The sequence below is a fragment of the Scylla paramamosain genome, chromosome 42, assembly GCF_035594125.1.
Source record: "Scylla paramamosain isolate STU-SP2022 chromosome 42, ASM3559412v1, whole genome shotgun sequence".
NCBI lineage: Eukaryota > Metazoa > Arthropoda > Malacostraca > Decapoda > Portunidae > Scylla > Scylla paramamosain.
Window position 1 is genome coordinate 11,915,001 of NC_087192.1, and position 19,166 is coordinate 11,934,166.

The 19,166-nt window shown below is 39.6% G+C and overlaps 1 protein-coding gene across 6 annotated transcripts in view; it reads left to right on the top strand.

Moving 5' to 3' along the window:
• LOC135093360 (mucin-2-like) overlaps positions 1–19,166 on the top strand; it is an 82,050-nt gene that overhangs the window by 34,395 nt on the left and 28,489 nt on the right. For all 6 annotated transcript variants that reach the window (XR_010263325.1, XM_063992592.1, XM_063992595.1 and 3 more), the window contains 5 exons: positions 8,124–8,227; positions 8,458–8,623; positions 8,968–9,261; positions 11,471–11,691; positions 17,379–18,489. Coding sequence is in view for 5 of the 6 variants with exons in the window: in XM_063992592.1 (XP_063848662.1) it covers positions 8,124–8,227; positions 8,458–8,623; positions 8,968–9,261; positions 11,471–11,691; positions 17,379–18,489 (1,896 nt within the window). In the remaining variant the exon portion in view is untranslated. The remainder of the gene's footprint in view (positions 1–8,123; positions 8,228–8,457; positions 8,624–8,967; positions 9,262–11,470; positions 11,692–17,378; positions 18,490–19,166) is intronic.

Below are 19,166 nucleotides of genomic sequence, written 5' to 3' on the forward strand. Positions count from 1 at the left end.
TAGATTTTGGTGTCGTCAACAAACAGTTTCCTCCTTAACTGTACTCCCTCAAGAAAGTCATTCACGAAGACAAGGAGCAGGGTCGGAAAGAGGGCACTCACTTGCGGCACACCACTCCAAACTCTATGCTAGTCAGACCTAGTCTCCCTCTTACAGTTACTCTCTGCTCTCTGCCCCTTAAAAAGCACTCAATCCATTTGAGGATCTTCCCCCGATACCAGCGGCCTCGAGTTTTGACAGCAGATGGCTATGGAGTATGGTATCAAAGGCTTTCCAGGCAGTCCAGATACATCACGTCAACACAGTCCTTGTTGAGAGCATCCTCCAGGTCTAGAAAGTATTCCAGAAGCTGTGTTAGACATGACATTCCTGACCAAAAGCCGTGCTACTGGTCCCTCAAGTAGTTGTGTTCGAGGTATTCAGTCATCCTTGTCCTGATTAATTTCTCCAGCACCTTTCATGTTACTGAAGTCAAGCTCACTGGGCGGTAGTTGAGAAGATCGGCCCTGTCACCCTTTTTTGAAAATAGGAATGACATTGGCTCGGGTCCAGTCCTTGGGCACGGCGCCAATTCTTAGAGACTGACTGGAAGTGTACGCACTCGCTGAGTGTGTTACAACCTGTTGATCGTTGTTGATCGTACTCCATGCCGGTTTTCGAAACTATTTCTCGTACAGGTAGTGCAATATGCTTAAGTAAGAATAGAAAGGCTATTAACAAACTAAAGTGAAAAACCACACTGAAACGGTGGGGAAAAAGTTTACAAGTTTATTGAAGAAAAGATGGGGTGTGATGTACCTGGACTGGTATACGGGAAGAAAAAGAGAGGAAATCTAGAAATTAAGTAGGAGTAGAAAGTTGCCAGGCGGTCCGACCTGCTGCTGTACAGTAATGAAAGGTCACTGGACAGTACATGCTGGATCAGGGGTCGAAACCGGAGTTCCCGGAGGAAAACCACCCGTACTGCTGTGAGAGAGAGAAAGGGGGGAGGTTACATGTATAGTGCACTACAATACATTTTACATATCATGCATCGTAGAATAACAATATTTACGTATTCAAGGAATACACAGAGGTATGCAATATTTACACAATACAAAGGAATGCAATATTTACACAAAAAGAAGTAGAATATACAATGTACAATGTATCCACAGACAGCACAGATGTCTTCTGGGTGGAAATCGGAGCTCCCGGAGAAAAACCACCCGTGCTGCTGTGGATATGAAGAATACACCACAACATAATATACAAAAGACACAACAAATGAAAATAACCTATAGCGTACGAGATGTTCAGAGAAGACTCGTGGCGAATGTTTTTGTCTTTGTTGGGATGGTTCCAGAACATGGAATCCCCGCAATACACTATAGCACACGAATGTTCAAAAGTCTTGCAGCGAGTGTCTTTGTCTTAGTTGGGGTGGTTCCAAGGTAGGGGAGTTCCCATAGCCATGTAAGGGTGGCGGGGGGTTGGGGGTCGAAGTCGGTGGAGTAGAGTGAGCCTCTGGGCTTGAACCCAACATCATCCCCGTCAACGAGCAGTGGGGTGGTGGTCTTGGTAGTAAGGGGGATGACGGTGAACTTGGCCAGGTTGGTCCTGATCTTCTGCTCCCTCTCAAAGGCGTTGATGCGGGTGATTTCTCAGCCGGTGCAAGCGTTCAGCATCCCGCTGGAGCGGCCTGGGTGGAAAACAACCTGTGAAACAACGTCAGCATACAGTATACCAGCGTCTGAGACAGGGCAGTCGCTGGTATAGATGCTGTACAGCGTCGGAGACGGTACACTGCAGGACTCCCATGGTGAGAGGGAACGCTGGGCCGAGGTGACTCCCGATTCTGACCCTGGCCGTCCTGTCGTCCAGGAAGTCACAGAACAAGCGCCCGACTGGGGAAGGAAGGCCCAGGTGAAGAATCTTGTACTTCAGGCTCAGGTGTCAGGCACAATCAAACGCCTTACTCACGTCACGCACGCACGACAAGATTACATTGGGATCTGCACGCTTGATGCATGGCCATGGTCTCGGTGGCCAGAGCGATGGCGTGCACAGTGCCTCTGCCACTATGGAAACCGTACTGCGCTGGATGCAGGTAGTTGCCAACTTCCAGGTGGACGCGAAGCCATGAGGTGACTATCCTATCCAATAGCTTCCCAGGTACCTTAAGCAGGGAGATGGGATGGTAGCTCTCAGGATGAGTGGGAGACTTGCTGGCCTTGAGGATCATCCTCATCTCGGCTTGCTTGAACCCATCAGGGAAGTAGCTGGCAGAGAGCGCCGCTTTGAAAATGGTCCGAAGTCTGGAAAGAGCTGCATCTGGAAGATACGAGAGTATAGTTCTGTTAATCCTACTGGCCCCCGGGATGCCGCGTTTAACAGCGGCGGCCAACTCCTGAAAGTAAGTAAGACAGTCCAGATCAGAGGTACTGATGAGACGGGCAGGGTCAGCGTTGTCATAAGGGTTCTTTTACACGGCGGAGGCAATGTAATCCAGCACGAGGTCGTTCTCATCAAAGTCGTCGTCATAGTCTTCCCTGTAAATACGGTCCCAGATGAACGTAAAAAGCTGTTCTTTGTCAGGGTTGGTGTATTTCTTGTCTTCTGTGTCGTCAGTTAAATAAGTGTCAGGTCCTGTCGTTCTACCTGAGAGACATTTAATCTCCCACCAGAACTTTCTTGGGTCTCGGTAGTTGGCAGCTAGGCCGGCCAGCTTCCTACCCCAGTGTTGCCTAGCCTCTGTCTGACGCGAGTCCTGCAGTGCAACCTTTAGCTGGGTGTACTGCCTGTAATCGTGTCTGAGCATCGCTCTGTCACATAGTGCCCGAAACTGTATTCTGAGCAGTTGCGTTGTCTGTGGTATATGTCGGTCGGCGGTTGTCTTTACCATAGTCATCCAAGTCTTTAAAGCATCGTCAATTTCTTCCAAGGAACGTCAGGAAGTTCTGTCATCTGTAGGGCGTCGTCCTCTTTGAAGGCGTCCCAGTCAGTCCTGTGAAAGGTAAAGGTTTTAGTGCTGGGAACAAGAAGGAGTAGGGGGAGGTTGAGATGTCGAGGATGACGAAAAAGGATGAGCAGGATAAGATATATATATATATATATATATATATATATATATATATATATATATATATATATATATATATATATATATATATATATATATATATATATATATATATATATATATATATATATATATATATATATATATATATATATATATATATATATATATATATATATATATATATATATATATATATATATATATATATATATATATATATATATATATATATATATATATATATATATATATATATATAAACACACACACACACACACACACCGCTGCTCCACCCAGCTGATCAGAGGCATCCACGGCAGCTCCAGGGATTTACCTAGGTTTTGGTTGTACAGGGGATCCAAGCTTTAAGTCCTGTCTCCATAATAGGGAATTGTGCGAAGTGTGGACGCAAGGGAAAGTGAAGTGTAAATCGTGGAGTGTTCGATATGGTGAAATAGGAGAGTAGTGTAAATGTAAACATTGTCAGCGATATCAACAGGGAAGATGGCGTCTGGCGCGGACCCAAATGTTTTCAAAGGTTTCAAGGAGAACCTCAGTGTAGCTCATACAAATAAACGAATGTGGAAAATTTAAGAAAAGATGTGAAAATAAGAGAAGAAATACGTAACTTAGCAGCGATAATAAAGGCATGGAAGGAAGAGAGGTTGGTGGTGACGATGTAAAAAATATATCCAGTGATATAATAGAGATAAAGAAGAGGTAGATGGAAAGAGAAAAAGAAAACAAAGAACTGAAAGAAGAGATGACAGAAATGGTGGACTTAAACAAGAAGTACTGTGAAGAAATCAAGAAATTCAAGGAAGAGAACAAGGAGTTAAAGAAAGGTTTATGAGAGAGATTATGGTTGGGGAAGTAAAAGAGTTAATGATGGAGGAAGTCAAAGGTTGGAAGGAAGAGGGAGAACAACAAGAAAAGGTGAATATGGAGGAGATAATGAGGCAACAGCAACAGGAACATAATAAAGATGTGGAAAAGCAAGTGATTAAAATAATAAAGAAAAAAAGTAATCTTGAGAGACATGGTACAGAGAAAGATGTGTGTGGTGGTGTAGCCGCACTGGCTGGGCATCAATTGGCTCTCAGGTGATCTGTTTTACTGATCACACCCATCATCGTAGTGTCGAGGAAAGGCAGCTCTCTCTCTGGCGTTTATTGATGAGGTAGGCATGACCGTAAGAACTGCGAACAAGTTCTCGGTCTCAATTTCTTACAAAATAACATTATACACTGATATTAAACACTTTCAACATATTACAATATTCATTAACAATACATGCAATTAACTTGGCACTATGACAATCAGTTTTTACTACAAAATTAAAGTATTTACCTCGGTCACCAGCCTGCCCATCTTTGAGCGCGACTTGGCCGTGAGTGATGCCCGCAGGTGACCAGCGGGTTAACCCCACACTACCAACAAGTGAGCATCGGCTTCGGTGCTTAATATAGCATTGAATACTGATACTTACACATATTACACGTTTTCATGCAAATAGAAAACTATTGAACATTTCACTTATAAATGCCGAGGAATAATGACGTGAGGTACATACGCTTTACATACAGTAACAGGTGGTATTTGGGGTGAAGGAAAAGAACCTACCCACGAAAATAGCTAGAGAGAGAGAGTGAAAAGAGCTAATTATAGCAAAAGTGGCGGAGGAAGGAGAGGGATAGTCAAAGAAATTGAAGAGGATCGGAAGATATGACGAAGTTGCAACGAGACCAATGAAAATAAGATTCATGTCACAAACAGCAGCAGAACAGAAAATTGGCAAAAGAAGAAATGAGAGAAATATAGATAAAAAGAGACATGAACGAAGAAGAGAGAAGTAAACTGAAAGAGTTGAGAGTAGAGGCCCAGTCAAAAAATGAGGAGAGAACACAGGAACAAGCGAGGAGATTCTTGCGGAAAATTGTGGACATGAAAGTGAGAAAATGGTGGCACAAAGATACCAAGTAAGATCACCAAACTTAATAAAAAAAAAAAAATGTTTACAAACATAGATGATTTGGTGCCAAGCTTTTTGGAACTTGAAGGCTACCTGAAGAACAATAAATCAGACCTGGTATGTTAAACGGAAACCAAACTAAAAGAGGAAATAAAGTTGAGATTTGCAAAGGAATGATATAGCACATGGAGGAGAGACAGAAAAGGAAAGGGAGGAGGAGTGATGATATTGGTAAAAAGAGGATATTGTTGTTAAGGAAGTGGAATATGGTCATGAAATTGTGGGAACCTGAGTGTTGGGATTAAGATCAAAGAAAGTAAAAAAAAAAGAAAATTATTGTGACATACATACCGCCAAAATTAAATGAATGGGAAACCAATAGATATAAAATTATGCAACTAGAAACAAGAAATAGTATAGAGGAAATTATAAGGAAAAGTGACAAAGTACTCTTAGTAGGAAAATTCAACACTAAAGGAATTAACTGGAAGAAAGATGTGAAAGAAAATGTTAGGTCATGGAGCAAAGAACTTAAGCAAACTATGATGGTGAATGCAATGAGACAGTGGGTGAGCGAACTTACAGGAGAAGAACCAGCACAGTTGGATTATGAGTTTATGAAAACCCCAGAAAATAGACTGAGTATACATTGTCTGAGTCCAATGGGAAGAAGCGATCATGTGACAATAGTAATAGTTCTACAAGAGAGAAGTGTTGCACAGGAAAGAACAATACAGAAATGGGAGACAGAACTATGCTAAGGCAAACCTTGCAGAGCTTAATAAATTTTATGGAAAAATTAACTGGAAAGAGCTATTTAAAGGTAAAGTAGTCCAAGAAAAATTATATGATTTTTGAGCAAGTATAGAGAGGGAGTGCAATAGTTTGTGCCAAGTTATAAAGTGAAAATTGAGAAGCATGAATGGTATAATGCCAGGTGTATAGAAGCAAAAAAAGGGAAAGAACAGGGCATGGAAAAAAATTATGAGACAACTAAATGAAAATAGTAGAGAAGAGTACAGAAAGGCAAGGAATAATTATAGGATAAAAAGAAGAGAGGAAAGAAATTTTGAAAGTGACATAGTAAGAAAATACAAGGAAGAGCCCAAACTCTTCTACAGATATGTAGATGGGAAAATGAAACATAGGGCTGACTTAAGTTAAAAAGAGAAGGAAGAATTTATGAAACTACTGAGAAGATCAGTGAATTAATGAATGAGAGTTTTTAATATGTGTTTACAAAGGAAACCGATTTTGTGACACCGAAAGTGGTATCACAGAATGAGGGAGTGTACTCCCTCATTCTGTGATACCACATGTAAAGAGACAAGAAACTGTTGGAAGAACTGGATGTTAGAAAAGCTATGGGACCAGATCAAGTAAGTAGATGGATATTAAAAGAATGCAGAGAACAAATGGAGGAACCCATATGGGATATAATGAACAGCTCATTGAAAGAAGGAAAAGTACCAAGGAAATGGAAAAGAGCTAATGTAGTGCCAATATACAAAGGAGGAAATAAAATAATACCATTAAATTATAGACCAGTGTCACTAGCAAGTATTGTAAGCATGCTTTCAAATAATAATAAAAGACGAATGAGTGCAATATTTAAAAGATGAAAAGATAATTACAGAAAAATAATTTAGTTTCAGGAAAGGAAGATCTTGCGTCACAAATTTACTGAACTTTTTAGAAGAGTAATAGATGGAATGCAAGAGAGGGACGAATGACTTGGTGTGGTATACCTAGATCTCAAAAAAAAAACCTTTGATAAAGTACCCCACAAACGTCTTGTATAGAAGTTAAAGAATGGAGGAGGACTAAAAGGAGCAACACTGAGATGGATGGAGGATTATTTACAAGGGCAGGAAATGCGAACCGTAATTAGAGACACTAATTCAAGTTGGCGCGAAGAGACAAGTGTGATACCGCAATGATATGTGTTGCCACTTATGATGTTTCAAATATATGTAATTGATATGACAGAGGATCTAAATAGATATATAAACTTGTTTGCAGTTGATGCAAAAATAATCAAAATAATAAAGGATGAAAATGACTGCAAGGAATTATAAAAGGATAATGTCGAGATACATGCATGGAGCCAAAGATGGAAACTAATATTTAATGCCAGAAAAGCCATGTGTTGGAAATAGGATAAAGTAAAAAGAAACTTTCATGTAATTACAAAACGTGAGGAGAAATAATAACGAAAAGTAATGAAGAAAAGATTTAGGAGTAATAATTCAGGACACACTATCACCTGAAAGGCACATAAACAAGATATTCGGCTCTACATACAACGTGTTGATAAACATTATATTAGCGTTTAACTATTTAGATAAAGAAATGATGAAAATTATAACAAGCATGATACGTCCTAAATTGGAATACACAGCAGTAGTTTGGGCTCCACCTAGAAAAAAAAAGATATACGGAAACTGGAAAGGATACAGAGGATAGCGACAAAGATGGTACCAGAATTGATAGACTTAAGTTATGAAGAAAGACTTGAAGAAATGGGATTACCAACACTAAAAGAGAGAAGAGAAAGAGGAGACCTGATAACACTGTACAAATTAGTAAACAATAAAGAAAGAATAGACAGACGGGGCATGGGTAGAAAATAAAGAAGAGTGGATGTTCGAACGTCATCAAGAATAAATATATAAGAATACAATATACAAGAATAATATATATAAGAATAAAATAAAACAATATATATATATATATATATATATATATATATATATATATATATATATATATATATATATATATATATATATATATATATATATATATATATATATATATATATATTTTTTTTTATTTATTTATTTATTTATTTATTTATTTTATTTCATTTTATTATTTTTTTTGTGTATTTATCTAGTTGTATTGTATATATATATATATATATATATATATATATATATATATATATATATATATATATATATATATATATATATATATAAAGAGAGAGAGAGAGAGAGAGAGAGAGAGAGAGAGAGAGAGAGAGAGAGAGAGAGATTAAAGAATGGCCATTTAAGTGAAAAGGCACTCATCATCTGTTGATAGATATGATTCTAGTGGACGGAGAACTTCAAGAGGAGGAGATAGTCTTTTTCTGGAATGTGATACCCGAGAAGCCACAGGAACAAAAGTACAACGTCAGCCACAAGGTGTGTGATTACTGGAAAACAAATAAGCAAACACACACACACACACACACACACACACACACACACACACAATCACTAACACTAACACTATTTTTATAGCAAGCATTAAAAGTAATCTGCCTGATCTTTTGTTTCGTGAATTTAAGATGACTAGATCCATGTAGGTTATGTGTGCCATGTTAGGTGTAGGGCATGTTTGCCATCACGCCCCACTCTCACTACTTCATCAGGTGCAGGAGCTGGCGTGTCGCGTGGAGGAACACGACAGGGATTGGCGCCCTTATCCCTATGAGAGGAAAACATTATTCCTGCGTTATGGTCCTCACCAGAATGTGACTGTAAGAGTACAAATCGGCGTCACAGTAGGACTCAGAAGTATTTTGACTCCGTCTGAAGGTGAGTGACATATGCTGTATATCAGTCCCGTTGCAACATTTGCTCGATTTTGTTGTTATAATTGTTGATATCCCACTTTCAGTCTTTCCCAGAATTTATCCTTTATTTACTACATTTTTTTTTATTACTTAATTAATTTATTAATTATATTTTTGTCACGCTTAAGAAAGGACGCACCTTCTCTTGGTGTTATCCAATAATTGAATAGAGGAAAGGAAATGGTCTGCATTGATTGATGGAGAGGAAATTGTTCTTTTTAGGTTATTTATCTGACAAATCTGATAATAATTAAAGCAAGTCTTTTTTGTGGGTATGAAACCACACTTACATTTTATTCCCAACAGCACCTACTGTGAGAGTGTTCCTATCGTGCTCTCGTGGGAAATGTGATGTCACTGGGAATGACTGCAGGAATTACAATGGTGATAATTTCCAAATAAAGTTTTCGATTGAAACACCGAGTGGAATCCAAACATATTTTGAAAACGTTACTGAAGATAACACTGCAAGTCTGTACTGGGATGTCGCCGGTTTGCTTCCTTTTACTACATACAGAGTGACTGCACTCCCTGTCAACATCATAGGCGAAGCCTCTTCTGAATTCCTCCAGAGCACCACGTTTAAAACACCACCTGAGGGTAAGGCCTCGCACTTTTTGAAGTATATGTAATATGTGTATGTTTTTAGAAAGTGATGAGATCACATAATGTACTACGTACAAATGCATTACAATATCAATTCATGGATGAGAGAGAGAGAGAGAGAGAGAGAGAGAGAGAGAGAGAGAGAGAGAGAGAGAGAGAGAGAGAGAGATCACGAGACGACAGTTAGGGGTAAACTGACCCGTCCAAATCCAACCAGACTATATCACCAGACTACTTCAATGATTCCGAGACAGCACGTCACATATATATATAGGCCATCCCTCCCCTGGAGGTGATAGAGAGCGAAATGGTTTGACCTGTCCTTTTCTCCACTTGGCCTTGATTATCACATCAGGGCTCTTCCCGCTCCTCCGCCAGGCCATGTCTTTCAACTTCCTGTTCACTCGTTCATTGCTTCTTATGTCCTCACTGTTCTTCATCACCTCGCCTGTGCCGGTGTGCTTCGTCTCATTCACGTGCTCGGGTCTGCCGCCAACCCTGCTTGTGTTTCCCTGCCGACGTTGTCTTTACTTCCTGATTCCATAATCTCTATTGCTTCCAGACCAATCAACACATCACACACAGCAGCCATCCCTCTCCTGACACTAAGACTGTTACACCCGCAGCTCTGAGGTGCTCATGGCCAGCGGCGGGGATGCAGGCGCCAGGCAGCAGCACCGCACGTGGATATTATTGGTGCTATTGCGAGGCTCGAATGTGTGAGTGGGGACGTGTTGCTTCAGTAACACGCGGAGAGATACATCCAGTCACTTTACACAGCTTTGTTTGCAGAAGAGGGACCCAGGCACAGCCGGATAACGACGGAACACTACCTTTCAGACAGAACAATGAGCGGCGCACCCTCTTTGGCCAGGGAACCAAGATCTCGAGTGGCGTCTCCTGCTCTCCGCCCGTGCTGCCACTTTTACAAAACTAAAATTTCCATGCCTCCTACCTAATTTCTCTCATACATTCCCAGTTTGATAACAGACTCCAACAAAAATATCCACAAGCAATTCTTTCCTGTTTTAATGAAATACAAATTCACTAGGCAGTATTTACTGTGAATATCAAAAAGAATGTTTCTTTACAGATCAGGGCCAACAACTTCGTTTCCTGGTCTTACATTCTTTATTCCCAGATAATCTTTTGTGGCAAAATTTCAATATTAATAATTTCAATAATTCATGTGAAGGTTGCACATATGTTTGTTTTCATCTTTAATTCGTAGGGAATTTGCGGAAAGTCTTTCATTGATCTTATATTAATGTGATTTCCGTTATGAATTACATCCATCTCAGAAAATAGCGTTTCAACTGATACATTAGGATAACGAAGAGAAAGTAGAGTAGGGCTAGTGAGGATACGTTAGATTCCCTAACAGAATTTCTTTTTTCACTGACTTCAACCCTAAAAGGTAATGTCTTGTAAGATTGACTATGACTATTGTTTTAGATATGATCCACTGATTTTTCACATCATCATTATCGGCAATGTTGATCTGTTTTTTTAGGGGCCAGTATTTAAAAGATGTCTTCTGTCTGTAATGTCTTGCAAGACTGACTATGACAATTCTTTTAAATTTGGAACATTCCATTACATTTTTTTTCAGTATCAGTATCAGTAATGTTGATCTGTATTTAGGAGGGTTGGGTTAAGATTTTTTTTTTTTTTCTAATGAAGAAAGCCTTGCTTGACTGCAGGAAGTAAACTGAAGCAATATCTCGAAATTATCAGAAAAGCAGTCATGCACATCTCTGGTGAGTTCAGTAACAAACTTTGCACAACATTCCACAACATACAGTAGCTAAGGCGTATCTAAAGAGGTATTAACAGCTGCACTGGAAAACTCATAATAAACTGAACCGAAATCTTGTGGAGAAGCTGTCTCCACAACTACTTACAAAATATATCTACAGCCTATGTTGTGAAGTAGACGTTATGATTCTTCTTTACAAAACAATGACAGATTATGTTATATAAATTCAAGTTGTGGACGTGACCAGGAATCGAATTCTAGATCTAACAAGCCGAAAGGACGAATATAAAAAACCGACAGGACCATTAAGTACCTCGCGATGAGAACTACTTTAATAATAATAGTAATAATAATAATAATAATAATTATTATTATTATTATTATTATTATTATTATTATTATTCTCTATGGACTTCAATATACTAACCAGTCCCACCTTTGCAGCACCCAGCATGGTGTACAACCTACAGGCGACGGATGTGTTCCATGACTCTGTGACAGTGTCCTGGACTCCCCCCCACGACTTTCCACCAAAAGGAATGCTAGAACACTATCTGATGAAGTGGTGGTATTCGGAAAACATAGGGAGCATTAACGCAATAGTGTTGCAACAGACTAACCACATTATTACGGATTTACTACCAGGAGCATCTTACGTCATCCAGGTATGTGTGTGTGTGTGTGTGTGTGTGTGTGTGTGTGTGTGTGTGTGTGTGTGTGTGTGTGTGTGTGTGTGTGTGTGTGTGTGTGCGCGTGCGCGCGCGCTATTTACCCGCGCCCGTTTGCTAGACTTGCGATGCAGCTAGTCCCAGTGGCAGCGATCCCAGTGACCGATCTTTGGGTAAGATGTGACACCAGTCACATGTCACACACAGGACAGCGAGGTAGCAACTTCTCGGTTTACATCATGTATCTACTTGCTGCTGGTTGATCAGAGACTACAACAGCAACAGTAACAACAACAACAACAACAACAACAATAATGATAATAATAATTAATCGTTTACTGACCAAGAAAGTTACGTCATAAAAAGACATATAGCATTTTGTCTTGGTTTGCAATATTCATTCGTACAATATTCATTCATGCAAATATAAATTAATTTCTTTGTAACAGGTTAGATAAAATATTAAAAGTAAGTTATAGTTATAGTATTACCTAACAAAAAATATAACATTTTGTGACAAAAAAAAAAATTTAGAGCAGTACATGAACAATCAATTAACAGTTACCGTGTGCCATTCAACTTATATAGAATAGATAGGATGCTTGAGTCTTTGTACAATCACATCCAACCGCCTGTAACAAAATCTTTCCATTTCTAGTGTTCTGCCATGTATGTGGTAATAAGTGGCGATGATCAGGTGCCTTTTGGAGGTCTTTACCAACACGTAGTTAGTTCCTCACGCCTGTTGTACAGTGACTGGGAGTGAAGTGAGTTTAAGGCTGTCTTAATTTATAGTCTTGACCTTAAAATTATTTGAAAACATCGTTTTGGAAAGATTCATTCGCATTATGTTGAGATTAGGTTAGACCAGGGTGTCATACAGGTGGTGCGTATATATTCCACGGATGCCCGGATGAACCAATTATACATAATCAATTGTACGTAATGAAACCAAATTGACGGGCTCTGTACAATATAAACATGCACCTCTTTGTTTTCGTAATTAGGTCTTCAACATGGTCATTCCAATTCAATTCTAAGTTGATATATATATATATATATATATATATATATATATATATATATATATATATATATATATATATATATATATATATATATATATATATATATATATATATATATATATATATATATATATATATATATATATATATATATATATATATATACAACAAACAGTTTACAATTTTTATTGGCAGAACAGTTTCATTTAATGTTAATTGAGGGTATAAAATTGACCTCTTTCATGGAGTAATTATCATGACCTCGTATTTGGACTTGGTATTATTTTGACATTTTGGCAGAGGCAAGATCATTCAAAGTTCCTTACATATTGAACCTACCTTCATTTCTTACGTCAAAAGTGTCCCTTATTGTTACGACATCCACATATTCTGCATGACAGCTGTCAGTCCTGCAAAATAATAATGTTAACTGTTGCTAGAGGTGGATCCCAGGAAGCATCCCAAGTGTAATTTCACCCCATTCAGATAATGTACTATTACTTTATTCTGTGCTTGCGGTTTGTGAAGAAATTGGCAACAAAGTTTAATAATGATGGTCATCATCCTAAAAGAAAAAGCTGTCTTATGGGAAATGAATGATGCACATCATCAAAGGCTTTTTTGAAAATAATTGAAAACAATTGGTGTTCATTTCTGAGGCTCATAAAATCCATTTAGCACCGTGTTTAATATATATATATATATATATATATATATATATATATATATATATATATATATATATATATATATATATATATATATATATATATATATATATATATATATATATATATATATTAAGCACGGTGCTAAAGGGATTTTATGAGCCTCAGAAATGAACACCAATTGTTTTCAATTATTTTCAAAAAGCCTTTGATGATGTGCATCATTCATTTCCCATAAGACAGCTTTTTATTTTAGGATATATATATATATATATATATATATATATATATATATATATATATATATATATATATATATATATATATATATATATATATATCTACAAAGCTGTGACATTCTTAACGTTCTTAACCTTTTTCTCAACTCTAATCCTTCTGCATATGCTATCACCCTATCCTCTCCGTTGGGCTCCTCTGATCACAACCTCATATCTATATCTTGCCCTATCGTTCCAATCCCTCCTCAGGATCCACCAAAGCGGAGGTGCCTATGGCATTTTGCCTATGCAAAATGGGGGACCTGAGGAGCTATTACGATAATTTTCCATGGAATGACTACTGTTTCCGTGTCAGAGATCCCTCACTGTGTGGTGAGCGCATATCAGAAGTGACAGTATCTGACATGGAGGGATACATTCCTCACTGTTTCTCTTGCCCTAAACCTTCAAAGCCTGTTCTCGCGTTATACATGATAGAAAGGTGGCCCACGAGAGGTATTTGAGCCTTCCATCACCAAAATCTCATGCATTTTATATTTCTGCCCAGAATCATACCGTCTGTTCTCCAACTATCCTAAAACTCCTTCATTAATAGAAAGTGTCAAAATCTTTTAAGATCTAACTCTCCTGACTTCTGACACATAGCTAAAAATATATCCAATAACTTTACTTCTTTATCTTTTCTTCCTTTATTTCAACCTGACGACACCACTGCCACCTCATCTATTTCTAAAGCTGAACTCTTCGCTTAAACTTTTGCTATAAAATTCAACCTTGGATGATTCATGGCTTGCTCCTCCACCCTCCGACTACTACATGCTACCCATTAAAATCCTTCGCAGTGATATTTTCGATGCCCTCGCTGGCCTTAAGCCTCGGAAGGCTTATGGTCCTGATGGGGTCCCTCCTATTGTTCTCCGAAACTGTGCCGCCGTGCTTGCTCCTTGCCTGGTTAAACTCTTCCATCTCTGTCTATAAAATTCTACTTTTCCTTCCTGCTGGAGGTTTTGTCTACATTCAAAAAGTGTGACCGCTCTAATCCCTCAAACTGCCGTTTTATTACTTTAATTTCCTGCCTCTCTTACGTTTTTTAATCTATCCTCAACAAGAAGATTCTTAATAGTCTATCACTTCACAACCTTCTATCTGATCGCCAGTACGTGTTCTGTCGAAGCCGCTCTACTGGTGATCTTCTGGCTTTTCTTCATGAATCTTGGTAATCCTCTTTTAGGGATTTTGGTGAAACTTTCGCTGTTGCCTTGGACATATCAAAACCTTCTGATAGAGTCTGGCACAAAACTTTGAATTCCAAACTACCCTCCTACAGCTTCCATCCTTCTCTCTGTAACTTCATCTCAAGTTTTCTTTCGGACCGTTCCATTGTTGCTGTGGTAGAGAATCACTTTTCTTCTTCTAAGTCTATTAAAAGTGGTTTTCCTCAGGGCTCTGTCCTGTCACCCACTCTCTTCCTATTATTCACTAATGATCTTCTAAATCAAACTTTTTGTCCTATGCCCTCTTATCCTGATGATACAACTCTGCACTTTTCCACATCTTTTTTGTAGACGTCTAACTCTCTAGGAAGTAAACAGGTCATGCAGGGAACAGAACGTCTGACTTACAACTTTTATGAAGTTAGGTGTTTTGAGTCGTCTCCGCCAGTGTATGGAGTATGCTTCACATGTGTGGAGGGGAGTTCCACTCATACCGCTATTTTAGATAAGGTGGAATCAAAAGCTTTTCGTTTTATCAATTCTTCTCGTCTAACTGACTGTCTTCAGCCTTTTTTTCATTGCCGTAATGTTGCAACACTGGAACCCCTGCCTGCTTCTGTATTTCTTCCTTTCTATGACTTGATCTTTCTCAAGAGGGAGGTTTTAAGAAACTAATCCCTCCGTTTTTTTTTTTTCTCCCATTCTATCTGACATTTTATGGGAATTGGCAATAAGTGGGCTTTTTTGCCGTTGGACAGTGGCCCTCTTACATAAAAAAAAAAAATTCTTTTGAAAACCTATTGTTTTTGGTCGAGGTTAGACTTAATGTTTTGTAATACCTAGCCAGGAACTACTACACATAAAGAATATTGCCTTGCCGCGGCCGGGACTCAACACTCACTCCATACTAACCGCTACACTACGCGGAGTGTATGTGTGTGTATTTACCTATTTGTATTTACCTAATTGTGGTTTACGGTGTGTGTGTGTGTGTGTGTGTGTGTGTGTGTGTGTGTGTGTGTGTGAAATCCAGCATGATTTTGATGATAACGTTGTGGACTTGAAGTAATCAGCTTTACTTCTCAAAGTAAAACTTCAATCTTGGTGGTTTTCTGCACAGAACACAAAGCATGCTAGTGGTACCAAAAATCGATGAGAACTGATTCATTGTTTTCTAGTTAAAAACAGAATAAAAGGCGTGTCTTGAGTAGAGAAGTGGTACACTCAAAACGGCTAATTTAGTTTTGGAGATGCCTTGTCATTTATCTCTTGAAATTGACAAAACTGTAAGGAGGAAAACGACAATTGAATGTGTTTCAGAACTTGTCAGTAAAAGGATAGAGAGAATGAATAGGCTATACTAATTAACATTTTTTTTTTTTTTTTTTTTTTAGTTGGTGACAAAGAAGGGGTGAGAGAAAGTAGGAAGACCAGAGTAGTGAGGCTGTGTCAAGCTGGAGTTAGCAAGTCTAGAATAGCAACAACAATGGAAGTAACAATTAGAGATAATGAGATGAAACATGCGTCATGGTGTAAGGCCCGGTTTACACTATTCCGTTTTTACGAATTCCGTTTCCATACAATGACGTCATCACCGTTCCCATTCGAGCGACTGCAGTGGGAACCGGGACCCGTTTCTATCTCCGCTTGAACGGACGCCGTCGAGCGGAAGAGATGAATCAAGTATTTTGAATGTTCTACTCATGTACACGAAAAAACGTTATTGAATTACAACTTTGTAATGTAATAATGCTATATTGTAAATTAAACATTTTATACACCTCATGGAAAAAGAGGAATGACGGGTCCCAGCGTGAGGTGCGGCACCACCGCAAAGCATGTAAACAGAAGCACAATGATAGACTGGACAGGTTTCAGCCCAACAAACTGCAGAAATGCAACAAGCCTCTCTCAGCAGCTATGGTAATGACAGTGGATTCATAATTAACAACCAGACAACCGGAAAATAGTAGTATAGCCTCCCTCTCCACCACACCGTGCATTGATACAGCAGACACTACTACCCCTCCCACTGTGCCTTGTTGGATTCACTACCGTGTAGTTACTAATATTTCTTTACTGTGTAATAAATGACACTCTTCTCACTGGCTTCTCTTCGTCAGGTGTAAGCAACAAGGTGGCAAGAAGTACTGAAATTCCTAGTCGAGGTGGTCTCTTTCTCCGCGCGGCCATGTGACAAATATGGATACGGAGACGGCGGACAACTCCGTTCAGTACAGACTCCGTTTTTGTGACGTTATTGTTGGGCGGTGAACGGAGACGGAACTAGTGCGAACCGGCCCTAAGACACTGTTCAGTCACTTAGAGAAAAGGAGCTGGTGAAATAATGATTTTCCTCCACCTGAAATGCTATCGCTCCTTACATATGTGAAAAGAGTAGAGGCACATTCAGCGTCTTTCCTGAGTAGAGTGCAAATTTCAATGTGTGTGTGTGTGTGTGTGTGTGTGTGTATGTGTGTGTGTGTGTGTGTGTGTGTGTGTGTGTGTGTGTCAGGCTTACAGTCATTGTTTCAGGTAAGCGCAAAAAACTATGGAGTGAGTTCTTACGGAGAAGCCTCCAACATCACTGTTACGACCAAAACCACCACCACTTCCACTACGACCACCACCACTACTACTGCTACTACTTCTACAACGACCACCACCACTACTACTGCTACAACCTCTACAACGACCACTACCATCCCCACTACTAACACCACCACCTCCCCCACGACTGACATCCCCACCACCCCCCCTACTAACGATCTCACTACCCCTACTACTAACATCACCACCATCACCCCCACTACAAACACCATCACCATCCCCACTACTAACACCACCACCTCCCCCACGATTGACATCCCCACCACCCCCACTACTAACGATCTCACTACCCCTACTACTAACATCACCACCACCACCACCCCTACAAACACCATCACCATCCCCACTACTAACACCACCACCTCCCCCACGACTGACATCCCCACCAGCCCTACTACTAACGATCTCACTACCCCTACTACTAACATCACCACCACCACCCCCACTACAAACACCATCACCATCCCCACTACTAACACCACCACCTCCCCCACGACTGACATCCCCACCAGCCCTACTACTAACGATCTCACTACCCCTACTACTAACATCACCACCACCACCCCCACTACAAACACCATCACCATCCCCACTACTAACACCACCACCTCCCCCACGACTGACATCCCCACCACCCCCACTACTAACGATCTCACTACCCCTACTACTAACATCACCACCACCACCCCCACTACAAACACCATCACCATCCCCATTACTAATATCACCACCACCCCCACGACTGACATCCCCACCGCCCCCACTACTAACGATCTCACTACCCCTACTACTAACATCACCACCACCACCCCCACTACAAACACCATCACCATCCCCATTACTAATATCACCACCACCCCCACGACTGACATCCCCACCGCCCCCACTACTAACGACCTCACCACCCCTACTACTAACATCACCACCACCACCCTCACTACAAACACCATCACCATCCCCACTACTAACACCACCACCCCGATGACCACCTCAGCTACCACCGGAATCCTCACGTCCACCGCTGCCTTTTGGGACGGTGAGTGCGAAAGACCTCGCTGGTCTGATTGCTTTCCAGCTTCACCATGATGATTTTTCTTTTTTCTAGAATCTTACAAGGCTTACAAAATCTCCATCAATCTATAAACCTCATGATCTTTAATCTTTCTTTTTTTTTAATTAAATATTTACATTACACGAATTTCTGCAGATTATTTTAGAAGAGCTATATCATGAAAGCCACTTCATGAATTACCTGTTTCGTGTATATACCTGTGTGTGTGTATACATTATATATATATATATATATATATATATATATATATATATATATATATATATATATATATATATATATATATATATATATATATATATATTATTTATTTATTTATATTTATATATGATTGGCTGCGACAAGGGGCCAAGCGCCAACCCCCCGTGCAATGTGGTTAATAATGTATTCTCCAAATAGCCTTTATTTCAACCTGATGGCACCACTGCCATCTTATCTATTTCTAAAGCTCAATTCTTCGCTCAAGCCTCTAACTTGGACGATTCAGGGCTTGTTCCTCCCTCTCCTCCACCCTCTGGCTACTTCATGCTACCCATTAAGATCCTTCGCAGTGATGTCTTCCGTGCCCTCGCTGGCCTAAACCCTCGGAAGGCTTATGGACTTAATGGGGTCCCTTCTATTGTTCTCCTAAACTGTGCCTC